At 36.8% G+C, this 24,987-nt stretch overlaps 1 protein-coding gene across 1 annotated transcript in view; it reads right to left on the bottom strand.

The window, feature by feature from the left end:
* The window catches only part of SLC9A9 (solute carrier family 9 member A9), a gene marked incomplete at both ends in the record, with an annotated part of 196,716 nt that overhangs the window by 50,697 nt on the left and 121,032 nt on the right, over window positions 1-24,987 (bottom strand). Inside the window, one exon of the mRNA XM_080623099.1 lies at window positions 720-768. Within this exon, the coding sequence (XP_080479225.1) occupies window positions 720-768 (49 nt within the window). The remainder of the gene's footprint in view (window positions 1-719; window positions 769-24,987) is intronic.

Raw genomic sequence — 24,987 nt, 5'->3', positions numbered from 1 at the left:
ATGGTATTGCCTAGAAACAGGAACACAGTATTAGGTACTTTTTTACTTTGGCAACTTGTCAGCTGTAGCATTGCTTCTCCCTAATTGTACTGCTCTTCCACTTACCGTGCGGAAGCACATGTCATGTCTCTGAGTATTGACTTACTATAGATTTCTACTGTTGTTGCAGGCAGTGCTACATTCGAAATAATTCCATACATGTATGACAAAAAAGGGAAGGTGACAGTTGAACAGCTGCACTTTGTTAAATAGCCTGCTTCAGTTTACAGTTTTCAAGTTCACAATGTACTTAGGCTTCCATGCGAAAAATATTTCCAGAAACCTGATCTCCTAGAATTGAGCATTGCACCTTCTCCTGTTTTATTGTAGCAAATGAAATATTGTTTTGGCTAATTTCTATAAATGCAGCATTCAGAAGGTGATAAATATATGGATGTATCAAGGCAGTACTTCTATTATTTTGTTTATTAGACTTCTCAGGGTATCTTCACATTTATTTACAGTTTTCTTAAAACTAATAGTTTTAGTTAAAAATTTTCATGATTGCATCCACATCCAAAACCCAAATATATCCTCTGTACTTTATAAGATAAAGATATTTTTCAGCTCCATTTCATTTTTTAAACATCTTCAGCAATAACAACATTTTTGACAAACATGATCTATCAACAATTGAACAGATTTTCAATACAGTGTGTATGTCTACAATCATGACATACCTGACTTGCAGCTTCTGCTTTCAGATCTTCATCTGGATCTACGCCAACTCTGTTAAAAAAATCCAAAATAAAGACATATGATAATGATATGATGTATATTAGAGAGCTTTGAGGGTAGAAATGTTTCTCTTGTGCCACTCATTTCCTGCTAAGTGAGAAATGTGAAGAAGAGCTGACAAAACATTAAGATCAGTTTTTTTTAATCAAGGAAGTTCTTAAGTTTTTGGGCAAATTGAGACTCTCTTTAACAACCAGTCATAACACCTGAGATTAGATCTTTACCCTCGCTCTGATCCATATCTGTGGTGAGAAATTGAAGTCATTAACTTGTGCTATGAAATCTTTAATTACTGGCAGAAGAGGGGTGCTGAGGAGGAACTGGAGTTGGGTATGAGGACAGGACTACCGGACTCTGGCATTTCTTACTGTACTGCATTATAGCTAGCTTGTAGCATTTGGAAAGAGCTTTACTTGGCACAGAATGTATGGGAAAACAAACCCAGAGGGGAGAGGAAATTGCAGTGGGTGATGTGCAAGATGCTGAGTACCTGGATGGCATTTTACTCATATGGACAGGGAAAAAATAACATTGGCTGTTAAAAGTGATGTGGTGGAAGAACTGACATATCTTGAATACTGCTGATACTCAGAACTGAGTAGTGCAACTGAGAAATGTTGAGTTGAATGACAGAGGCTTGTGCTGATGTTCATACCACTAAAGGAAAGAGAGCAATGAGGGTGATGAATAATGAAACTTCTTATCACTGGAATCTGAAGCCCACAGCTAGCTAGCTAGCCCACCAATAGCCGCCGAAAGCCTCACACATAGTATCAGGTCCACCAAGCTAATGGAGAATTTACTGATGTGAATAAAAGGTACTCTTTCACTAGATTCTAGATACTCATTTAAGACCACTTTACTATTTTTCTGACAGTCTTCCTTTTTGAATATGTTTTTGGTTTTGGTAATAAGGCATCAAAATACATTTTAAAATAATATTAATTATTAACAGTTACATACCTCAGCCTTATATCCTGTAAATATTATGCACTCTTATACAGTCCGAGACAATAACAGGAACTATATGCAAAGTAGATGCTTTTTGTATGTAAATATTGAATGAAAGAGAAAAGACCTTTGTTTCTATCATAGCTCTTGAGCTTTCACAAACCTGAGTTCTTCAGGCATAAATATTTAAATCTTTTTACAAAAAAATAGTCGTTTTTTTGTCCTATTGTTTTTTAAATTGCTTGAAAATGCTTCTGATGGCACTAACCTATGCATTAGTTTGTAGTAAAGCAAGTTAGGTATTTCCATTTTAATGAAATTAAAGTAATTACACGGGAAAAAAAAGAAACATTACACAGAGGCTTAATCATCTGTCTGACAGTGGGTTTGTTGTTGTCATATACGGAACAGTCTAGGACCTTCTCTCTCCTCAGTATTGTAAAACTAAGCAGTGTGAGACAGACACTGTTGTAAAACTAACAGTGTGCAGACGGCAGAGTGTACAGAGTAAATACAGCAGATTATGAAGCTTGAAACGATGGCACAAATGTAGGTATAATGGTCCCAAATTTATAAAACAGGTTACAATCAGAGAATCCCCGTCTCCTAAATGCAGTGACATACCCTGTTTATTAGACTATGTTTATTTGCTAGATGAGTTCACCAAGAACACTACTTGACCAATACAGAAAAACATCAGCAGTACAATAGCCAAGGGTCTGCACAGTTCTGAAAAGTAAAAAAATTCAAAGCATTTACGCATGATAGGTGGCAGCTGAAAGGCAGGGCTACAGCACAAACTTCTCCTCTCTCACTCTCCTGTCCTTAATGAGCTTAACTTGACCTCAAAGAACTGGTCTCCTGGGACAGAAGTAATTCAGCCTTCAAGCAGTTCTGGACCTACTAGTGTTGAGAAACTGCCACTTCTGATTGATTGTGTGTGTGGGGTTATGATGCGTTCATTATAGAATGAGCTAAGACAACAGAAAACATTTCACTTGGGACTAAAAGGACTGTAGTAGTAAATGTAAAAAAGGGTAGGCAATGGAGTCAGTAGGAACCAGAGTTTCTGACTATGATACTGTTTCAGTAACTGTGATGTAATTACTAAGTAATCACATTCACAACAGGAAACCACTGGCACAGGAAAAAAAATCTGGATTTACTGAGTTTCACAGGATTTGTGGTGTGCTTGAGTTTCTTTGCATGTATAACTTCTAATCCTTATAGCTGCAGAGACAGCTAGTTGTTCTACCTTGTTTATTCTGCAGACAATATATTATTATATGGCACATACGAAGATAGTCACATGAAGTCTTAACAAGAGTATTACATTTAAAGCCAGACAATCCCTACCCCTCACCCCAGCAATAAATCACACTTAAACTCAGTGGAATCACACTTCTGTCCTAGATTTCTCACATATGAAAAAGAAAAAGCATGACACATGAAAGACATATGAATGCCACAGATCCACAGGTGATGCTTTCTTTTGATCTGGTCTCTGCTCTTGTTTAAGACACAGGTGCAGATGCCCTTGCTGTTTTTCTCATGGAATGGTATCTTGCTACTGCAAATCATAGAATAGTTTGGGTTGGAAGGGACCTTCAAAGGTCATCTAGTCAAACCCCCCTGCAATGAGCAGGGACATCTTCAACTAGATCAGGTTGCACAGAACCACATCCAGCCTGGCCTTGAATGTCTCCAGGAGTGGCGCATCCACCACCTCTCTGAGCAACCTGTGCCAGGATTTTACCACCCTCATGGTAAAATATTTCTTCCATGCTTCTAGCCTGAATCTCACCTCTCTAGTTTAAAACCATCACGCCTCTGCTATTGCAACAGGCCCTGCTAAAATTCTCCCCGTCTTTCTTATAGGACCCTTTTAAGTACTGAAAGGCTGCAATAAGGTCTCCCCAGTGTCTTCTCTTCTCCAGGCTGAACAATCCCAACTCTTTCAGCCTTTCCTCACAAGAGAGGTGTTCCAGCCCTCTGATAATTTTTGTGGGCCTTCTCTGGACCATTTCTAACAGGTCTGTATCTTTCTGTATTGAGAACTCCAGAGGTAGACACAGTACTTCAGGTGGGGTCTTACCAGAGCAGAGTAGAGGGGCAGATGTGGCTAGCAAAATCTTACGTATTGATTTAAAGCCCCTTGGGAAAAGACCTAATCATTCTTTGTGTTCTATAGGAGAATTTTTAAATGCATTCAAGTAGCAATACATTTTTGTATATGCACAAAGCAGACTGAGTTCAGGCAGTTCTGAATTTGAGGTTAGTTATTTCATATCCAAATATAGGCTTGGGAGCTTAACACTGACTGTTGAAAATCGTGGTCTGTTATAATTAACTCTGATACACTTGCCATGAACTAGAATGCTGTTTTAAACTGCAAATGCTGAACAAACAAAGTATAACAAATTACATGAGACAGTCAAGACAACTGAAATTAAGCACAGACATGCACTTCAAGTTTACGTCCTTCCTCAAAAGACCTGCTATAGATGCACTAGAATTCCAAACTTAAAATTGGTATAAATTACTGCAAACGCCTCTAAGAAATACTCTGTTGTTAATACTTGTATAAGTATCTCTTCCCCTTTTGACTTCTTTGGTTTTCCTTTTCTGTGTTTTTTTCTTTCCTTTTCAGAGGTTTTAATGAGTAGTCAAAAAAAAAATTTCATAGTATTTTTTGTTCTCCTTTCTTGCTGTCAACTTTGTTTCTTTTCTTCTGTTATCTTGTTGTACTTCTTGCAGTCTACCTTTTCCATTCCTCTGTCCCACTTTCCTGGTTCCTCTCTATTCCTAATTCATTTCTTCTTGGCATTCTTCTAAATATTGTATGTTTCTATCTCTGCCTTTCTATTTTTGAATCTTTTTATTCTATACATTAAACATTTAGGATGACTTCCATAAAAACAAATGGAACAAATGCAATGACTTTTTAATTAGATCGATATTGCAGTGGAATTTATCTGCTCTAATAGGCTTTAGTAATACCTTTAGATTCAAATATCCTAGATATGAAAGAATTCAAATGCTTGAGAATTCTATTATGGTGGGGTTTGTTTTCTTTTTTTTTTGGTGTCTTTTTCTTGGCAAGGGGGGAGGGAATAGGAGTTGTGGGGTTTTTTTGTTTTTAAATAATGGCTGGATAAAAACCTGAATTCAGAGATTGTTAAAATTTCTATATTCAAAATCTGGAAGTAAAGCTTGTGACTTCAGGCAGTCTTGAGGAATTATGTCTAAGCATTGCTAGGAACTGTGCTTTAGTTTGCAGAAGTACCCTTTACAGTTGATGGTATTTAAATCCCCGTGTACTATCAAGTGTATAATTTTTTTTTTAGAATGCAATTTGTAATAAAAGGAGGAATTTGTCACTGAATACAAAGCAGTTGATAACATCTTTTCTTATGTGGTTGAAATGAAAATGGATGGAAAGATAAATGCCAGATTGTAAAGTGAACAAACAGCAAAAAATACAGTAACAATCCACAGGAACAGAGGGTAGTAAATCACTGTTCAGGCACTGCAAACTTTTAATTCCCTCACTTCAAATCACCACAAAGTCAACACTAAAGGGTAAAATCTCTGCTTTCTACAGTGGAAGACACAGGAAAATGAATACACTCATGACTTCATGAGGATCTAGGCATGCAGAGCAGAACTTTTGGTGTCTATACTTACAAGTGTGATTCTCAGCCCTCCCGCACTTTAGCTGCCAAGAAATCTGTAAATAGACACATTTCTCTGAAATCTGAATTCTAATTACTGAAATTCTACTTCTGGGCTTGTACTGGCTTTCTGTATTTGCGGAACAGAGCCTGGTTCATGCAAGTTGAATCTTGCTTGCAGTCCCACCTAGTCTAGTTTGTACCTACCATATACCCACACTGGTTAGCAATCTTCCAGATGAGGCAGCCAGGACTGCTTTTAATTGAAAAATATGTCCTGAGAGCATGTAGTTGATTCCATTCCTTCTTTATTTAATGAAAGATCAATTTGAGTGTCCTGTGAAGAACTGGGAAGCCTAGTTTCATCAGTCACCTCAAACTGAGGAGATTCCATATCATGCCTCTCAGAAGTACCATAAATACTGGCCTGAGTGGTACGGATGGTGGCACAATCCATTGTCCTCCCAGTATTGTCCTGTTGCACCAAACATCTTTCAACTTCAATCACCAATTGAAAGCCCTTAGAAACAGTTATTTATAGATGTATTATTTAATGCCTTTAATTGTTTAATGAACAAAACTTCAGGCTTGGGAAATTATAAGAGAAATGTCTCTTAATGTGACTAACGATCTTCCCTTATTTAAGTATATGTGAATGTGTTCCTGATGTAATATGATATTACAGAGCTGTCAGATAAGAATTAGAATTAGCCATGTCTTCTCTACTTCCTTTTCTAGATCAGTGGCGAAAACAAAAGCAACTCAGGAGGAGAAAAGCCTGTCTTTTCTTTCTGTTTCTGGCCTTATACTATAAAATGGGGATAATAATATTCCCTCCATCCCATTGCTCATCTGTTTTGTCTATATAGCTTGTAAGTGCATATCCTTTATTGTGTTTGTACAAAATTTGGCTTGGTAGAGCTATAATTTTGGTTTGGAGCCCTAGGAGTGCTTCTGTAAAATAATTATGAACAGTATTAGCTTCTTTGCTTGTCAAAGGTTTTACTGGAAGAACTCAGTTTTCCAGTGCAATTGCTTCAGCCTTCCATGGGCTGTCTCATTGTAACTAAAACAGTCTTTAATCCTCAGTTTATATCTCAAAACCTGCACATACTGGGAAAGGTTTTTTTGAGTGATTTATAACCCAATAAGTGATTTATAACCCAGTTTTCAAATGGCCATTAAACAACATTTGCAACAAGAGTCTTGAATGTTTTTGCATGAAGAAATCTGAAGCTTGTAGTTATCCATCATCAGAATATTGCGTTCAGTACTGAATTGTTAACTGTAAAGACTAGAAACATGAGCAAAATCCAAAAAAGATTGTTTCAACATCTCTAATAAATCATTACAATTGAAATTAAAAAATCTTCAGGATAAATAATGACTGCTCAGGCCATTATTCTTTCCATGTGGCAGTAAGTGTGATGTGTATTCCTAACAAACTGACCCCAAAAATCTGCTTTTGCTTCTAGATTGCTATATTGCTGCTATATATTGCTATTGCTATGGACTGATGCTGTCAGAAACATCTGCTTTTTTTATAGTACTTTTTTTTTGATTGACACAAACCCCATGGGGAATTATGGCATGAATATAGACCTTCAAAGTTCATCTCAAGCTGATTTTGTTAATAAATGAAAACACTTTAAGGAAAGAATAATCACTTGTGTCTCATAGGAGAAAGAAAAAATCAGTTTAATTTCATGCCTGAGAAGAATTAAAGTAATTTATTAGGTAAATGATGTTTCTAAATGGTTATGACAGCTGCTTGTCATGTGGCTAAAGCTTTCTATTATATACACACCATAAAAATGGAATAAAGAGTATGATTTTTAAACCTAGAATCATGCAAGTAAGAGATAATTGTGCCATAGTTTGACTTTTGAACTTGCTGTCTCATGAAACTGGGAAAATAATGTTTTGAGAGATGCTACTGCAAAACATTAGTCCTACGCTCAAGGTCTATGGACTACTTTTGGTGGGCACATGGAGAAATACGTGGTTGCAGAGTTACCAATTAATGCGATAACTGTATAAATGCCAAGTAAAGAAAGGTTGCAATGGATGAAGATAATGTGTAAATGCAAATAGAAGATAAGGTTGATGAAGGACATATAGTGCTCTATAATAGATGCACAAGTTACAGTCTCTAGATGTGATCTGAAGTATCAAAAAGATCGTACTATTGTAGATAATGTCACTGCATAAAATTTTACCAATCAGTTGTACAGCTGTGCAGCTGTGTGAAGTAAAATGCTAAAATTTAAAAATAGATGATGGCTTGCATTTACATTTACATCATGTGCTTATGTGAATAGTAACTAGAATGATGAATGGGATATTTAGCTGTCTTGTATCTGGTTCTTTATTCTGTTAATCCTTTCTTTATCTCAAGATATTGGTGGGGGAGGAGGGTGAAATAGTTTGGTCACTTTGAAATAACAAGGTACATCTGTATGTCAGAATTCACTATTGACGTCTGTAATCATGACATCATGGCACTCCAGCTTAGAAGTTCTGAAAAGTAGTGATTTATGACTCAGTAATGCTTCTGGCACATGCAGTAGATTATGAATGTCATTGTGCTATGTAAATATACCTGTGGTGATGAATCAGGCCCCTGGCTTACAAATATGAAACAAATTGACTAGAATAAGCATCATTTAACTTATGTGAAAGTTTTAGAAATCAGCAGTTGTAATTGTTTCAGTGATGTGAATAAATCGGAATAAAGTCAGCATGAAGGTTGGCAGCAATAAAAATAATGTGATCTTCTGTGTGGCAGCAATGTATGAAATGGGACTTGTTTTCAAATTTAAGGTAAGATCATTGTAGTGGATTCTCATTATAGAATATGAGGTGTTTGTTATGACACTCAGGCTTGTTATACCAGATTATCAGATCTAGCTGGATAGAGAATGCAGGTTGTGTGTTTATGTCTACAGACAACAGTAATTGCATGAATTACACTGAATTCTATGTCAAACTGGAAAAATAACAGCTACTGACTCTGCCAAACCCACTCTGCATGCTTACTTTACCCTAATGGCATACTGCTTATAGCTAACTATTGCCCATTGTTACAAGTCAGTTCAGAACTTCTTTATAGTCAGGCAGTAGGCTGAATGTGATTCCGATTTTAAAGCTTGATTCTGAAAAATGTAGGTCAAGGCTGGTTTACATTCATGTATATAGATGTACATGTGTCCAATCTTTAGGTATCCAAACTCACAGTTGCTTCTTGCCTCTAACACTGAGTGCAAGAGAAAACTCGGTTTCCGTACTTTCTCTGAAACTTGTTTTCTTGGATTTCAAGAGTTGCTCAATTAAATATCTTCATTGTGTGGCCCTTAGACATTAGTGAAAGCCACAGAGCCCTGGCAGCAATGTTGAACATCCACTCAATACATCAGCTGATCAGCACTATTTTGCTTCTTTTTTGTACTGATGTCTCTTCTGTGAAACTCTCCCTCACTTCCTCTCTCCCCTGCTTAGTTTTTGGTTTTAATTTTTTTTTGGCTTTCCTATTTATATATGCTTATAGTCATATGTTGTTCCTGTACCTTTTATTGCACTGTGGTAAGTGATCCAGCTATAAAATCATGAAATAGTTTTGGTTGGAAGTGACCTTCAAAGGTTATCTAGTCCTACTTCCCTGCAATAGCAGGGACATCTTCAGTCTACTGCTTTCTGTTTATAACTCTGCTTTACCAAGTAATAATACACTTGCATGTTTTGTTTTCTACTCCTGCCTTAGGGATAAGTAAAGCCTTTCATAAAATGGCATTTTTAGTAGTCCAAATTTAGATTAATAAACTTTCTGTTTCAAAGTATGTGGAAAACTCCACTACTCTTCACCCCTTTTTATGTCCTTGTCTGGAAAATGTGTATCTCAAACACAGTTTTTCTAGGAACCTGGCAATTTCCAGATCTCTGTGGCAGTTTGGCAAAGCTTTGTTCTGTTCCGCATTCCTTAGTAAGGACTGGACTGCATGCCATGTGCTTGTGTGTCAGCTATTCCCCTATCCCTGCCCCCAAAGAGTAATTTTTCTTCATCTTTTGTTGTTCTAAAATGCCCCTATGTTTTTTTGTGTGGACTCTGATTTACAGCGTGAGGGGAGGCTTCCACAAGGCACTCAGCATGCACCCAACCGCTCCTGTTCAAGCCAAGGTCACTGGTGTCATTGGCTTCAAAAGGAGCCAAGTTAGACCACCACTGAGTGCTTTCAAAGAGCCATTCCTTAATATTTTTGCCATCTCTCAGCATTCCTGAAACATACAAGGATGTGGTTGTCATTTTAATCTTCCACTTTTTGTACTAGCATTGTTCTCTGATGTAGGTTTCATTAACAGATCAACTGGTGAATAGATAGTTTCACACATCTCATTTATGTAAAAATCGAGACCTATAGAACAAGGTAAGCATTTTACTGTCTGCTTTTCAAGTATTTAAACTCTGTAAGTTCCCCCTTGTTTTGAAGAGCAGGAAGTCCAGAACAGTGTCAAGAGGTTACATGGCCATAGTCAGTTAATAGTCACTGTTCTTTTCCAGTTACACTCTTTACTCATTAAACAGATATGTGATTACTTGTAGGCAAACAAAGATTTATGGGCAAAGGACGGGAAAGCTTAAAGGGACTGTAATCCTTCTAAATTTTTATTTTTAATCTCAGCTGCAGAAAAATACTCAAACCTGAAACCCTCAGCAAACCTGAAGTTTGGAGTAACTCCATTACTACCAGGATGAAATTGTCATACTAACAGTAGAATATTTAATCCTAAAATGTTACAAAATTATTAAAAATTGGGTTTGTTCAGTTAAGATGCAAACATCTCTGGATTAAAATGTGGTTACAAGGTCAGAAGTCCTACATTGTGTTAAGAGAAACTCAAAAATAATGCATGAAAAAGAGTCTAACTTGAATAATTTTCTAAAGCTGCAAGACAAGATTAGATTTGAGGAATGTGCATGGTGATAGCTGGGATATACAGTGTAATTATCACTTTCTCAGTAAGGCTGCATTTTGTTATTTAGTTTTCATCTGAGTTTCATATCTGAGACTGATAGGTGGGACTCCTAGAATAAGAGGATCCATTGACAGCACGTTATAACGTTGGTGAAGCATGTCTTAGGATAAAGGATGGGATTTGGTACCTTGCTGGGTAGTAATGAGGTTATTTCTTGTGAGTGTCAACCCAGTAAATCCCCAAGAAGTTGCGCTTTTGAAATACTGGATCACAGAGTGGCAAGGTTGTCATGAGGTGACTGTGATGCCTCCCATCCAAGCCCTTTATCCTGTAACTGGCTTTGTTTTGGTTTGGTTTGCTTTTTTTCTGGGGGGAAGAAAAGGGGAAGGAAGACATGGCTTGTTTTCCCTTACTTTAAAGCAAATGATCTTGTATTTATAATATATTGGGACTGTTATCAGCATACATGTGTTAAGGACAAGTGATTATGCAGAGAGAAGGAGCTACCAGTGATGGCAGGAGATTTTTTGCTTTAATTTAAGGTGTTGCAAAATAGAGAAGTGTGGACACAGATATATCTCTGAATAATCCTCTCAATAAGGGGCAGTACACAAAACAGAATATTGATCAGCCTCCACATGCTTTAAGAAAGTTGGTATTATTGCCATGCCTCTCCTCCTGCTGTGAGGAAGTTTATAGATGTTATATATAGTTATAAGTATATATATATATATAGTTATATATATATATATAAGTTTATAATGCTCTGTACATAACATTGGAACTGTATTAATAAAACACCCAGGACATTATTAAATATGCATTTTCAGTTAATGCAAAAAGATAGAAGCATTACTGCATTACAAGTAGTATCATTTTTGCACATAGCAAATGTCCTAATTGCTTCTTCTATGAACTCTATGGGGATGAATACAGCTTTCAAAAAAAAAAAAAAATCAGGAACTGGGCCTTTTTGTTGGCATCTTACTTAGACTATTAATGAGCTTTGCCAGCCAGGAAAAATGAGAGCTGATTTTACAAAAGATCTGTATGAGGAAACGAAACTGTTCAGATGTATTTTGACAATTTCCTACAGATGAGCTTAGTTAATTCTTGGCTCAGAAACAACAGTTCCCTCCAGTGAATTATGTCAACGACTTTTAGAGCAGTAAAATGTTTCTTCTCTGAATCACTTTAGGTGTCTGTTCCTTTGTTTTCCTTGAACATAAACAGCACATCTTTGGCAAGAAGCCCAAGCCATTGTAGATGCATTACATTATTGTTAATGTGATTAACCCAAAGTAAAACATTAAACGCTCCCGAGGCATTAGTCGAAATAATGAGATGACCAACTCCCAAGTTCCCTGGGCTCACAGCATGGGACAAACATATCGTGTACTTCATCTTTTGCATTGACGTTTGAAATTTATCATGTAAAGCTGGTACTGGGAGCAATTCTGTGCATAGTCATTCTAAGTGAAGAGTAATGCTGGTCAAACGAAATGTATGTTACAACCAAAACACACTAATTGCTACTGGCTTTGCTGCCAAAAAGTAGTGAGAAGGTACCTTACATGTAAAGCTGTCACTGAACTTCCCATTTAAGCTGCTCTTTTCAGAAGCAGTTTGTAAAACAGCTGCATTGCTTAAGTTCATATTTCATTCTTGGTTTTAAATATGTTCACATAAGTTCTGTCTGAAATGCTCAGAACAACAGGAAATGATAGTAAGGACTTGTATGGATTTACTGACCCAAGGCTGTATGAAACTATGGTGTATTGGAGAATATAACTTCAAATATATGCTGTACAATTGTTTCATTGAAGGCTGAATCAAAATGGCATTTCTGAATTAGTGAAATGATGAATTAACGAACCATGCAGTGTAATGGCCTTTAGAGCTGAGGTCACTACATTCATAAGCAGGTACACTGCAATTGGTAATGTGAGTAAGCGTTGATAGGATTTTTTTCATGTTTCCTCATCTAGAAATAAATACTGTAGGACAGAGAGTGCTAAGTTAGATGTAGCTAACTTAGTGCTAGTGCTTAGTTAGATGTAGCTAACTTAGTGCTAGTGCTTAGTTAGATGTAGCATGTAGATGGAAATATATCTTGCTATGAAATAAAAATATCTGTTTTCAGATCGGATGCATGCTCATTAAATTTTTCCAACTCTGGGCATTCAACTTCTTACATTTGAAATTACAAATCAAGCTCTATAAAGGAAGAACGTAGGGAAAAGTCTCAGATTGAGTAAAATATGTACTAAAATAGAGCAACTTTGCCTAAAATTTCATTATCTGATGTGTGCATTGTCAACAATTATTACCCTTTCAGTTTTAATGGTAGAGAAACACCTCTGCACATTCATATTGAAACATGCTTTAAAGCCACTTTAAATACAGCAGGATAAACAGTAGTGTCATTTGTGAAGATAGCATTCTAAAACACTGCTTAATAGAAAATTTAACTTTTCATTTATCTTAAAATACTTTGCTTCTCAACAACACAAAATCAAAAAAAGGCTCAAAAAAGATACCTATATTATTTAATTTTGTTTTTCTACCATTAAAACCCTGAAACCTACATAGTTTGTATGCTCCTGATATAGTAAACATCAGTTAAAATGTAATAGTCTTTTTGACAGAGTGCCTATATGAAATTGCTCAAAAAGTATGCTCCCCTTCATCATCTAGTGTTTATCTCATTCCATGTTGTTTTGAATTCAGACACTCTCCAAACCTTTGTACTACAAAGGTTCCAGAGGGAAAAAATATTTTCTAGTGTAGTTGCCAAATTTGGACCAAATGTCATCCATGATAGTGTATGTTCTGCTAGTCACACAGTGGTCATGGAGCATTATATAGCTTTGATAGAATGTATTCAGTTTGTTGATGTTTGTTTGTTTGTTTCCTTTTTGATTTTATGAAGAGTTTTACTTGTACAACAGAGAAAAAGATAAATACTTTTACCTTAGTTGCTGTATTTATCCAGAACTACAAGAATTGTCTTTATTTCATAGTATGTGTGGCTTGATTTTTCAGTAGTCTCACATTTTTAAATACGCGTGACTTGTTCATTTGGAGAGAATTAGAGCTTAGGTAGAATTTAATTGATTTAGAACCCCAAGTCTGGTACCCTAACATAGGTGAAATTCAACTTACATACCTACATTTGCATTATACTGTATTCAGAATAATTTAGGAAATATCCAGCACTTATTTTGCATTTGCAAATACTCATTCTGGGAAAGTGAAGCTTTCAAGTGTCAGTGACAGCTTTTCATTTTGTGTCAGCAACTCAGCTGTGGCTAGAAACCTCTTGATTCTGCTAATTCCATCCATCTCAACTAAAAAATTTCCTTTTTTTGGTAGTGAACTGAATTGCCATTCTTGTCTGGTTTACTGAGGGCTCTTTCCTAAACATGTTCTATTTTGAGATTTTTATGCTGCCTGTGTCAGTCCTTGCAAGCCTTTTATGACTACCCAGGAGCGGAGGGTTAGTCACTCCCTTGTTGAGTTATACTTATTAACTGTGACACTGTAGTTAAGGTTGATAAACCACTTTCATTTTAATTAATTAAAGCCTTCATCTTTTTATAAGAGCATTTGGAGATGCTCTTCAAAGCTTCTAGATATTTGTAATTTTTTTAAAAATTCTCTTTATAATCATATACAGCTTGAGCATAATGCCTCAAGCACCTCTTTTGAGTTAGCTGCCATTTAAAATGAATGCAGTGGAAAAGGAGTGCTGGGAGGGGAAATAGCTTCATAGTTTTTATCTATGTTTCTTGTGTTGTTTTGCAGTGTGTTGGAAGGTGTTTGCTGTGTTATGGTTAAGAAAGCATGTGAGCAATCATTCTTCTGTAGACTACCCAATAACATACTGGAAGACCTGAACTCTCATCTTTTCTACAAAGATTACTGCACTTTAGTTGGTGATTCATTTTACATGAAACAGAAACACTCACTTGGACAGGAGCTGAAGCCTCCCTAGTGAACGTATTAACCACTAGTCTACAGAATAATTTTGTCACATTTTCTGGTTCAGTTAATTAAAATTATTTTCTGACTTTGCTTTACTCATATCATGAATACGTGCATATGTGCGTAGAATTAGCGAGGCTAGAATTCTTCCAGAAATGTGGAGGAGGAAATACATAGGGGAAAAAAAAAAACCTGAGAAAGACTGAAATTATTTTTTTTTTTTCAGACTGAAATGATAAGTATTATATGATGAAAACTTTTATCCCCTTGAAATGAAACCTTCATTTTACATTTTCTTGCTAAGAAATTCCAGTATTCTTTGTCAAGCAAAATGGGAGAAGAATGCACATAAAAACTTCGGAAATCAAGCAAACTAACAAATGTGAAGAACATATTAATTTCATACCCTTCTATTTTTCAAGCCAGGTGACAGTATTACATAGCTCCTAAAATATGAAATTTCAGGGAGTTTCCAGAACAATTATTTTGCAAAAAAGCAACCGTATCTGATCAATAATAGAGAGAGTTAAGGGATACCTTGATCAATGTCTACAAAGCAGGGATATAAGATTCAACTCAGTAAATGTAATCATTGTTTTCTAGAGGCAGGATTTCATACTACATTACCACATATTTATCTTAAATTTTTAAAGGTTAAAATTATTTTTCTCTACCCTCTATTTACCCTTAAGCAACACATTTTTAGCATATGCTTAAAGTCAAGGGGTCTATGCTTGCACTAATTTAATTTGGTGTACTAGTTAGAGGTCAAATTAATTTGTCATATTTTGGTAGAAAGTAGTAAGTCATTACTTTTGTTCTAAAATCCAAGATAATTAATGAAGATATTCCCTAGCAGTAGTTCCAGATAGGTTTCCTTGATTCATTATTTGTAATTTGAGCAATTTCACCATGTTCATTGCTGCATAGCAGCTACCTTTTCTATGACAGGGATATATGTTTTAATGGAAGAAATAAAATGATTCCATAAAATGGAAGAAAGTTGTTGGTTTGTGGTGGTGGTTTTTTTTTTTTTTTTTTTTTTTTTGAGGGGTGGTGCTTTTTTCATACTCTTCAAAGTAACTTTATTTTAAAAGATTATGAAAGAAATATTTTAATTGACACAAATCCTGCGGGATGGATTCTATTCCAAGCTGTAGGTTTATTTATAATTTTCTAGAAATATATACAAACTATTCTGGGTTTTTGTCATGTGGAAAATTCATCCTAGAATTTATTCCTAGTAAACTGTGAAAAGCATGAATCTCTCTTATTGCTCTATAATTTCCCTTTCTCCTGTACCAAATATTTTAGCAATAAAAGCATATCTTTCATTCCTTCCTACCTTTTTGGTTTTCAATAGCCATGTAGAACTAGAGATATGATGTATGTGAGGTGGGATGTTAGGAGACTGGGTCCAAAATTAGACCCCTCTGGCCAATACAGACCAACAGATTTGACAGCAAGAGTCAAGTACATGTCATGCACAAGTCACAATTGCAATCCAAAATCTTCCATTCAGCAGCTGTCCAGAACTGCCTTTCACAGTCAGTCAGAAAGCCCAAGTCCTCTGTATTCTGGTCTTTTGTTATCAAGCACAAATGTTTATAAACCTTGTTCAGTATCATTCAGGTGAAATACTATGGTGAATAACTCTGAGAGATCAAATGCACACCTTATCTTAGCAGAAAAGTACTTTGCAAATAAATAATAGGCACTTCAAGAGATCACTGAGATTCATTACCTGGATGATTTCTCATTTTCAGATAGAAATGAAAGGAAATAATCCAATTTCTTTTTTATAATAACATCCAATACATTTAATGTCCAATTTCATCCTGCTTCTTGATTTATAGTATTTACTAGGCTAGCCACTATTATAAAAGTAGCTATTCCATTAACCCTTTCAGTGTGGGTGTGCCCCAAGAAACATTTTCTTTGCTCACAGGTTTCAAGTGTGATGTTGACTATCTCAGGGTTTGAAGCAGAATGCGTTTCCATAATACGCCTTTAATCAAGAATACCAGACCATTTCCTATTTCTTGTAGATGCTACCTGCACACTGTGGGTATACATGCCCACAAATCCAGAACTGGTGTCAAAGGCTGCCAGGCAAAGGGAAAGTATCACATCTAGCAATATTTTTTTAATTAAAAAAATCTCCAACTAGGATCTAAACCATTATTTTAGTCTGTGCTACTACAAGAGATGAAAGGGAACAAAGTGATAAAGCAGAATCCAAGCTTGTGCTGCGACACATCACAAGTAATCAATAGATTACTGTGCAAATTACACAAATGCTTAAATCACAATGATCTCTAATGTGTTGAACCAAACTTGAAAATGCTAATAGGTAGTAATAGTGGCAAAACTTCTTATAGCTGAAGGTAAACTCTGCCCCTTCCTCTGTCTTCCTGACAGTGGCTGACAGCCATGCAGTTTCCCAAGTCAACTCTGAACTGCAATTTTTCTGTTTGTACCCAGAGTACTGTGTGGGAGCAAGGATGGAGCTCAACAGCAAAACTATGTGTCTTTAAGGTAACACTCTGATAATTGCAGGACAATGTCTTCTCCGAGCTATTGTTTCAGACTGTCCATGAACTCATAAAAAAAGCTTCCTTATTAGTTTAGTTTTATTCGACTAATTTTCATCATAGAATCATAGAATCATAGAATAGTTAGGGTTGGAAAGGACCTGAAGATCATCTAGTTCCAACCCCCCTGCCATGGGCAGGGACACCTCACACTAAACCATGGCACCCAAGGCCTCATCCAACCTGGCCTTGGATGCTGCCAGGGATGGAGCATTCACAGCCTCCCTGGGCAACCCATTCCAGTGCCTCACCACCCTTACAGTAAAGAACTTCTTCCTTATGTCCAGTCTAAACTTCCCTTGTTTAAGTTTTAACCCATTACCCCTTGTCCTGTCACTACAGTCCCTGATGAAGAGTCCCTCCCCAGCATCCTTGTAGGCCCCCTTCAGATACTGGAAGGCTGCTATGAGGTCTCCACGCAGCCTTCTCTTCTCCAGGCTGAACAGCCCCAACTTTCTCAGCCTCTCTTCATACGGGAGGTGCTCCAGTCCCCTGATCATCCTCGTGGCCCTCCTCTGGACTTGTTCCAACAGTTCCATGTCCTTTTTATGTTGAGGACACCAGAACTGCACACAATACTCCAAGTGAGGTCTCACGAGAGCAGAGTAGAGGGGCAGGATCACCTCCTTCGACCTGCTGGTCATGCTCCTTTTGATGCAGCCCAGGATACGGTTGGCTTTCTGGGCTGCGAGAGCACACTGCCGGCTCATGTTCATTTTCTCATCGACCACCACCCCTAAGTCCTTCTCTGCAGGGCTGCTCTGAATCTCTTCTCTGCCCAACCTGTAGCCGTGCCTGGGATTGCTCTGAGCCAGGTGTAGGACCTTGCACTTGGCATGGTTAAACTTCATAAGGTTGGCATCAGCCCACCTCACAAGTGTGTCGAGGTCCCTCTGGATGGCATCCCTTCCCTCTGGTGTATCAACCGAACCACACAGCTTGGTGTCATCGGCAAACTTGCTGAGGGTGCACTCAATCCCACTGTCCATGTCACCGACAAATCATATTTGCAGTTGTGAAACTTACCTTTTAAGTAGCAATGTAGAATTTGTGACCTAATCAGTAATATCCTAATGCTGAGAGCTTCAGGAGCCAGCAACATAGTTTCTCATGTGCATGCAATTTGTGTTTGCTAGCACAGGAACATTCAAAATATCATCAGTATGAAAAGTTGGTAGGAAAAGTACTGTCCTTTAGATGTTCATACATGCAGAAGTTGGCCAACTGAGGACAGTAGTAATGTTAAAATAACTAAATGGTTAGACTTGTATATTAAATTACATGTATTTCTGGATTTCAGAGGGTTTTGTTAGGGCTTAAAAGACTTTCCAAGCAAAGACTCTGATCTCTGTAGAAAGTGTACCTGGATGAAAAGGAGCTCCATGGGCTGAAGAGGCTGAAACTAGGCTCTCAACAGAATTTATTGTAGCATGATTTAAAATACTCGCTGTACTATGGCTAACAAGGAACATGACCCTGGAAACAAAGAGTGACATTTGTGTATTGGAGCTATTTCTGTTACTGAGAATACCAGTTAGGCCGATTATGAGTATTCTGAAAACAAAACGAAATAATAAATGGTACAAAGTGCACAGGAATATAACAGCACTTGAAAACATACTGCCTTTAATTGAACTATTTGCCTCTGTGTTGTGGTTACTTGCAAATTACAGCTAAAGATACTTGTGCTGACATTCTATTTTCAGTAGTAAATCAACAGATCTTCCAGTAAACTGTTTTCCAGGACTCTAGGGGAAATATGACCCAAAGGAATACAGTTATAGAAAAGAGAACGTGCCAAGGCCAGGAGAAAACCTTTAATTAAACCTCCTTTTCTAAATTGGCTTTCTTTACTCTTGACAAATTGTGAAAAGAAAATGTGTTCAAAGGAACACAAGCTAAACAATTAAGTGGGTTCATAACAATTTATAACTGAATTATGGGTCACATTCTCTTGGCTGTTGCATTCAGATTATCAAGGACTAGTAGCTATGTTTCAGGAGTGATAATCCTTGTGCCACCTGTATGAGGGTGAAAAAGGAAGGCCAAGATGCATTTACTCAGAATAAGCATTCCACCTAATTTAGGAATAAATGAGGAGCAGTAGAGATCAAGATCCTACATGAATCTAGTTCATAACAAATGATCACAAGGAGATGTACTATCTCATGCTCTTCTGTATGAGCAGAGGAGAATTCACCAACAGAGTACAATATTCTGATGAAGCTTCTCTTCATCAGGCAGCAGGATCCCTCCTCCTAGCCTTGGCTGACTGCAGCCTCTTTGCTTGGATCAGCTGTCAGGACACCATTCTTTTTAGTGCCATAATCATGTCTTATCTGGGTTAAGACTCAAGAAGGCATTTCTCCACTTAGCATCACATGAAACTGTCTGAGTCTAATTTTTGAAGCTCCATCTCCATTGAATTTCAATGTATTTGAAGTTTCTAAGCCACTTTTGACTACAGAAATTTGCAATATGGCATAGAAAATGTGTTTAAGGCTTACTATTATTTGTTTCATGATTTGGGAATTTACAGTAAATAGTTTATCACTCTGAAAGTTTTAACACAGAAGAGTCTCAAGTTTCTCACTACTTGTATTTACAGTAACAGATAGTGTCTCAGGAGCTGAGGGAGCTTAGTCTCTTGCTGGGAAGCAATAATGAGGGCCCAGTACGTTTTGCTCTTAAAGCTTTGTGGCAGGAGCTTGTCAAGCATATGCAAATGCTTTCAGGTCAGTGGAAGGCTGAGATACATGTGACTTCTGCCTGAGTTTGCGTGTTTGACCTATATTTGACCATCTTCTTAAAACTCCATAATACCAGAGACAGGTGCTGCCAGTCCTTTTGGACTGGCAAACTTTTGCAGGTTGTATCCATCCTCTGCATCTGAAAGTCTTCCTCATTATCAGGTAAAGATGCAGAACCCCAATCTAGATAGTGATGGAAGAAGCCTTAAACAAAAGGAATTTCCTAACTAGTTAAATGTGAGCGGTTTTGGGTAATGGCTTGACCACTGAGTACAGTATTAACACAATTTCAGCCTTGTGCTCATAGCACAGCAGATGTTGCAAAGAGAGGGTGATGTGAAAATCACGAGTTTTAACATTGCTTAAGTCTTGTTTAGATAATCTTAAAATCAGTCTTATTGTCTGAATAACGATTCTGTTTAGCAAACACTGTGGTTCTCAAGAGTCCAGTTATATCACCACCTCTCCCATAAATTCCATTCATACAGATTTCTACAAATTTGGTCTTGAAGCAGGTTTCTCTTATAATTAAATTGACAAAGGCAAGTGAATAAATCTATCCAGATGGTATAGACATATGATGGCAAATCAGAACTTAACTCTGGCAGAACTCAGAAACAGGTATATTTTTTTATCAGAAAGACTTGAATGTCATTATAAAAACAGGAAAAAAATAGCAATTTTTCTGTAGAACTGGAAAAATGTGTAATGTAGGCAGCACCATCCACCCTGCCTAAAACAATCTGTTAATCTTTTGATCTAAAGTGCATCCTTCTTTGTTCTTAGGCTGTGGAAAAAGAAGGCTTCTTCTCAGCACCACCTTGCTCTGGAGCCCTGAGGTTCAGTCATATTTTTACCACTATTTCAGCCCTTGAGATTTCTTACCACAACTGTTGCCTTTCTAGATAAGGCAGAACTCTTTCCAAACCCCATGATATTGTGGTGGCATTCTAAACTGTCTTTCTGCAGCATCTCTTTGAACACAGCTGAACATAGGGAATACTGCTGTAGAGTTTGTGAAGAATGAAAAAGAATATTTTTGTTACTGATACAGTAGCGCTGTAATACTGGCCAAGGTCATGTCGTTAGCCTAGTTGCTCTATCATAAAGTTCTGTCTTTCAGTATTCTGTAACGAGTTGATAAAGGGCTGGGTTAAACAAAGAATCTTATTGTACCAACCAATGCTTTTATTTTTCTGGTAGACAGCCATGGTCACAGCAGTCAAAGCACAGTATTTAGCCCCAGTGCCCACCTGCATCCTTAATGCAATATTTTGGTAAACATACACAGTACCTTAGCCTTTGATAGTGAAGCAATGGATTCAAGTATCGGATACTGAAGGAACCAAAATCTCAATTTCTTGAAAGAACAGCTTATCTATGAAGCATTTTCATTGTAAAGGGGTATACTAGCATTCTCCATGACTGAACTCTGGTGGCTCGTGACTTTTGGCTGCTGATGTCTGCTTAATGCTCATTTCCTATTGTACACAGTGGATTGGAAATATGGAAGTCGATGGGAATTTAGGAGGTAGCAGTGTTTTGATCATCCAAGTTTTACACTGTAACACTGATTAATGTTATAATTTTATGTTTCAGATGTGATATAGTCAAATAGTTGGACTTATTTCAAAAGCATTAACAGCTAAGCCACGTTCTCAAAATGTTTTGGGTACAGCTTTATAATGTTTTTTTCATTTTCATTTAGAAAACAGTGCTGTAGCCATACCATAAGGAAATGCCCACAAAAGAACATGGTCTGTTTATGTTTTGTGATGGGACTTCTAGAAGTGGAACAATAAAAACTCAGACTAAAACTTTGGAATTTTCTTTAAAAAGTTGACTTTGTCAAAATACCAATATATTGTATGAGTTGGCTAGATGTCCTCCACTAGATCTTTGCACAGCTTCTAGTCTGAGTACTTACGTTCTTACGTTTAGTGTTATGTTGTGCCAGGTGAGGTTTAGATTGGATATTAGGAAAAATTTCTTCAACGAAAGGGTTATCAAGCATTGGAACAGGCTGCCTAGGAAAGTGTTTACGTCACCATCCTTGAGGTATTTAAAGGACATGTAGATGTGGTGCTAAGAGACATGGTTTAGTGGTGAACTTGGCAGTGTTACTGTTAAGGGTTAGTGTTAATGGTTGGACTTGATAATCTTAAAAGTCTTTTCCAACCTAAAAAATTCTATGATTCTATGAATAAATGAACCCTTGAGGCAACTCTTGACTTTGGTGGCTTCATAGCATACAAATATATAACTTCACAACATACAAATCTGTAAATGATTTTGCTTTTCCTTCATTGCTTAACTCCTGGACAGGGGTTACCGCATGCTTGACCCTTGCAAATGGCAGATAATTTTTTTCATGCTGTTAACAATATTGCTCCCAGTTTACCTGCACTCTACTCCTAGCCAGTTAGCATTGTTTCATGTACAAAAGAGAAAGGAGTCTTCACAGCAATGATACCACTTTTGCTTATGTACTCATTTTGAACAGATCTAAGGAAACCTAATTTACAAGATGTGCATCCTCTCCTCTTATTCTTGTTACATGCATTATATTGTTTTTTCAGTTATATTTTTTACTCTTGATGCATTTCTATGTTTTATATTCTTAGAGATCACTGACTATGTTAAGCTATGTTGCATTTGTGCCAGTGTAGTGTGGATGAGTGACCAGCTGCTGTTCACTATTACAGACCTTCTGGCTTCACTCATGCAAAGAAAGTTTTGGAAGCATATAACCTTGGCATTTTTAGGTTTAGTTTTGCCTAGATGGGCAAAGAGAAATAGCTGTCTGTAGTTATAAAGCTGGAATCTGAACAGTGAAAAGAATAGGCAGAGCTCTGGGAAAACTCTGGAAATTAATCCAGAAGTTGGGTCACTTAGAAGTAAGGGAGGCAACAGCTGAATATTAGAATAGTTTGTGTTGGTTAATTTAATTTTCTGGATTGGTACTTTCTCTTAGAAAAGTGCAATGAGGAGTTGCTCCTGCTGAGAATGTGAGTTTGTACTCACATTCTTGGTCACCCCCCAAAAATGTGTTATGTCAGCTCTGTAGCATCGGTGTTTAAAGAAGTTTTGAGTTTGGAACTGAAGTTTTAGGTAAACTAGAAATCGAATGTTTTTAAGTGCAACCAGGAACAGAGGTAGAGACAGCTTGTAGAATGCATACTCAAGGTAATGGCCAGATAGGCACAGTATTGAAAGTTGCTGTTCAGTGCTGCCTGGTATTTATTTAGACTAGGGAATAAAAATCTCCTCATTCACTGAAGAGCTGTTGCAAAGAGATGCAAAAAAGGTATGGAAATCCCTTGACAAACCTTTACAGAGGAGGTGATGATAAACAAACAGGACCTAATACCTAGCAAAATGCGTTTGTAGGACATGTTTTATTAACAGCTTTGTATTTTTGCATTGCCTGTCAGGTGAATCCTTTATTCCCAAACCTCTCATTGCAGATTTGCTGTAAAATGTAGCTATCTATTTTTAACCAGAGTATGGGGAATGGAGACACATATCCAAAAGCATTAGCAGGTAATACTCAATATCTCTGAAGGCGCATTTATTGAATACTTCAATTTGATTGTGAACTCAAATGGCTATATTAGTTTTGCTGTTGATGTATCATGATATTATTCTCATACACTGATGCAGGTTTATTCATTGTCTGCCAAGAGCAGCATATTGTGGTCTTTTCACATGGGGAGAAAAGGCAATTTTTTTTTTTTTTTTTTTTGTTACTTGTAACTCTCATATAAGGCAAAAGACAATGTATTATTTAGGAACCTGGTGCAACCAGTTCTGCTCTCAGTGTGCCAGCTGATAACACTGTAACAGACTGCACATATGCCTCTGTGCCCAGGAATGTTATGTTACTGTGCCAGACAACTGGGAACACTTAAATAGGACCACATTTTCAGAAAGTGAGCACTCAACACTTCCTGAAGGTCAGAGTTTCAGGTATCTAAAGAGAAGAGACAGCTAAAATAAATAAATTTCTGAAAATGTATGTCTCGTTCTTTTAGAACAATTAAAAAATATTCAGACTTTTTCAAGAATTTTAAGGCTCATTTTGAAGGCTACTCTAAGAGTAAGTATACCAGTAATGAGAAATGTAGCTGTAGATTTCTTTTAAAACTGTGTTTTTAGATATAGAAACACATAGACATGGATTGTGCCATTAGCAGGTCAGGTTTCCAAGGCTTTCAGAGCCTGTCTTATATTAAAGCTATAGCTTAAGTAGGAGCATGTTTCAGTGCAATTTGTTTGTTAAATGAAGGAATCTAGAATTGTGAATCTTAATAAACTTGGGTGAAGTGCTGGGATCCATTTAAGCTTCTTTTTTACAGAGGCTTTTAGCACAGTTGGCTTTTGCAACATTTTGAAATAGCTGAGTGATATTGCTGTATTAAATGAGAGATGGAAATGGAGCCTTTTTCAGTAGCACATGGTTAGTTTTGATTATATATCTTACTATAGAATCATACTATGTGTTTTGGCAACAATTTGCAAGTGTTGTATAAGCCATATATATTCCTGGAATAACTCATCTAGTAGTTATCTCTGAGGACACATCTTCTCTAAAAATAGAGTGACAGATTACATTTACATAAAGTTGAATTTTAACTAGGAAAAAAAAAAATCAAATCTGATGCTATTGCTGTGAGGAGAGGTGGAAGATTATGAGAATTCCAGCTATTATGGAAACAAAATTGATTTTTCAGAAGACTATTACTACTATTTTTTAAAAATTGTCTTTGTTCTAATCCCTTATACACTGCTGATACGTGAGGAGTCTTGGTCACCATTATGAGAATTTCACAGTGTAAATTACAGAGAGTGCAATAAATCATGGAAACATAGTATAATATGTAGAAAATACCATACAATAAGAAGGCTGTACAGATCTTGAATATTGTCTTTTATGTTGACTAGCATTGTAATGCATTATGGTAGAGCAAATGGTAAATATACTAGTGTTATTTGTAATTTATATTATTTTTTACGTATCTTCAACTTAATGGATGACAGATTTATTCATGTTTTAAAATGAAAATGTGGCTAAGTTAGTCTGTAACATATAAACTCAAAACACTACTCTCTAGGGTAAGACAAACTTGATTAACCTTGAGGAGTTGAGTTGCATTTTCTGAACTACTGATAGGAACTATAGTCTCTTCCACATAGCTAGAGTGGGCACCAATTAAGATGCGCATGAATAAGATTCAATTAATGCAAATAGTCTCAGAAATCACATCTTCCTGTCTGTTATTC

This window comes from Psittacula echo (assembly GCF_963264785.1).
Source record: "Psittacula echo genome assembly, chromosome: 7".
Classification (NCBI taxonomy): Eukaryota; Metazoa; Chordata; class Aves; order Psittaciformes; family Psittacidae; genus Psittacula; species Psittacula echo.
Note: the sequence above shows the minus strand (reverse complement) of the source record. Positions and strands in the feature narration are given on the sequence as shown.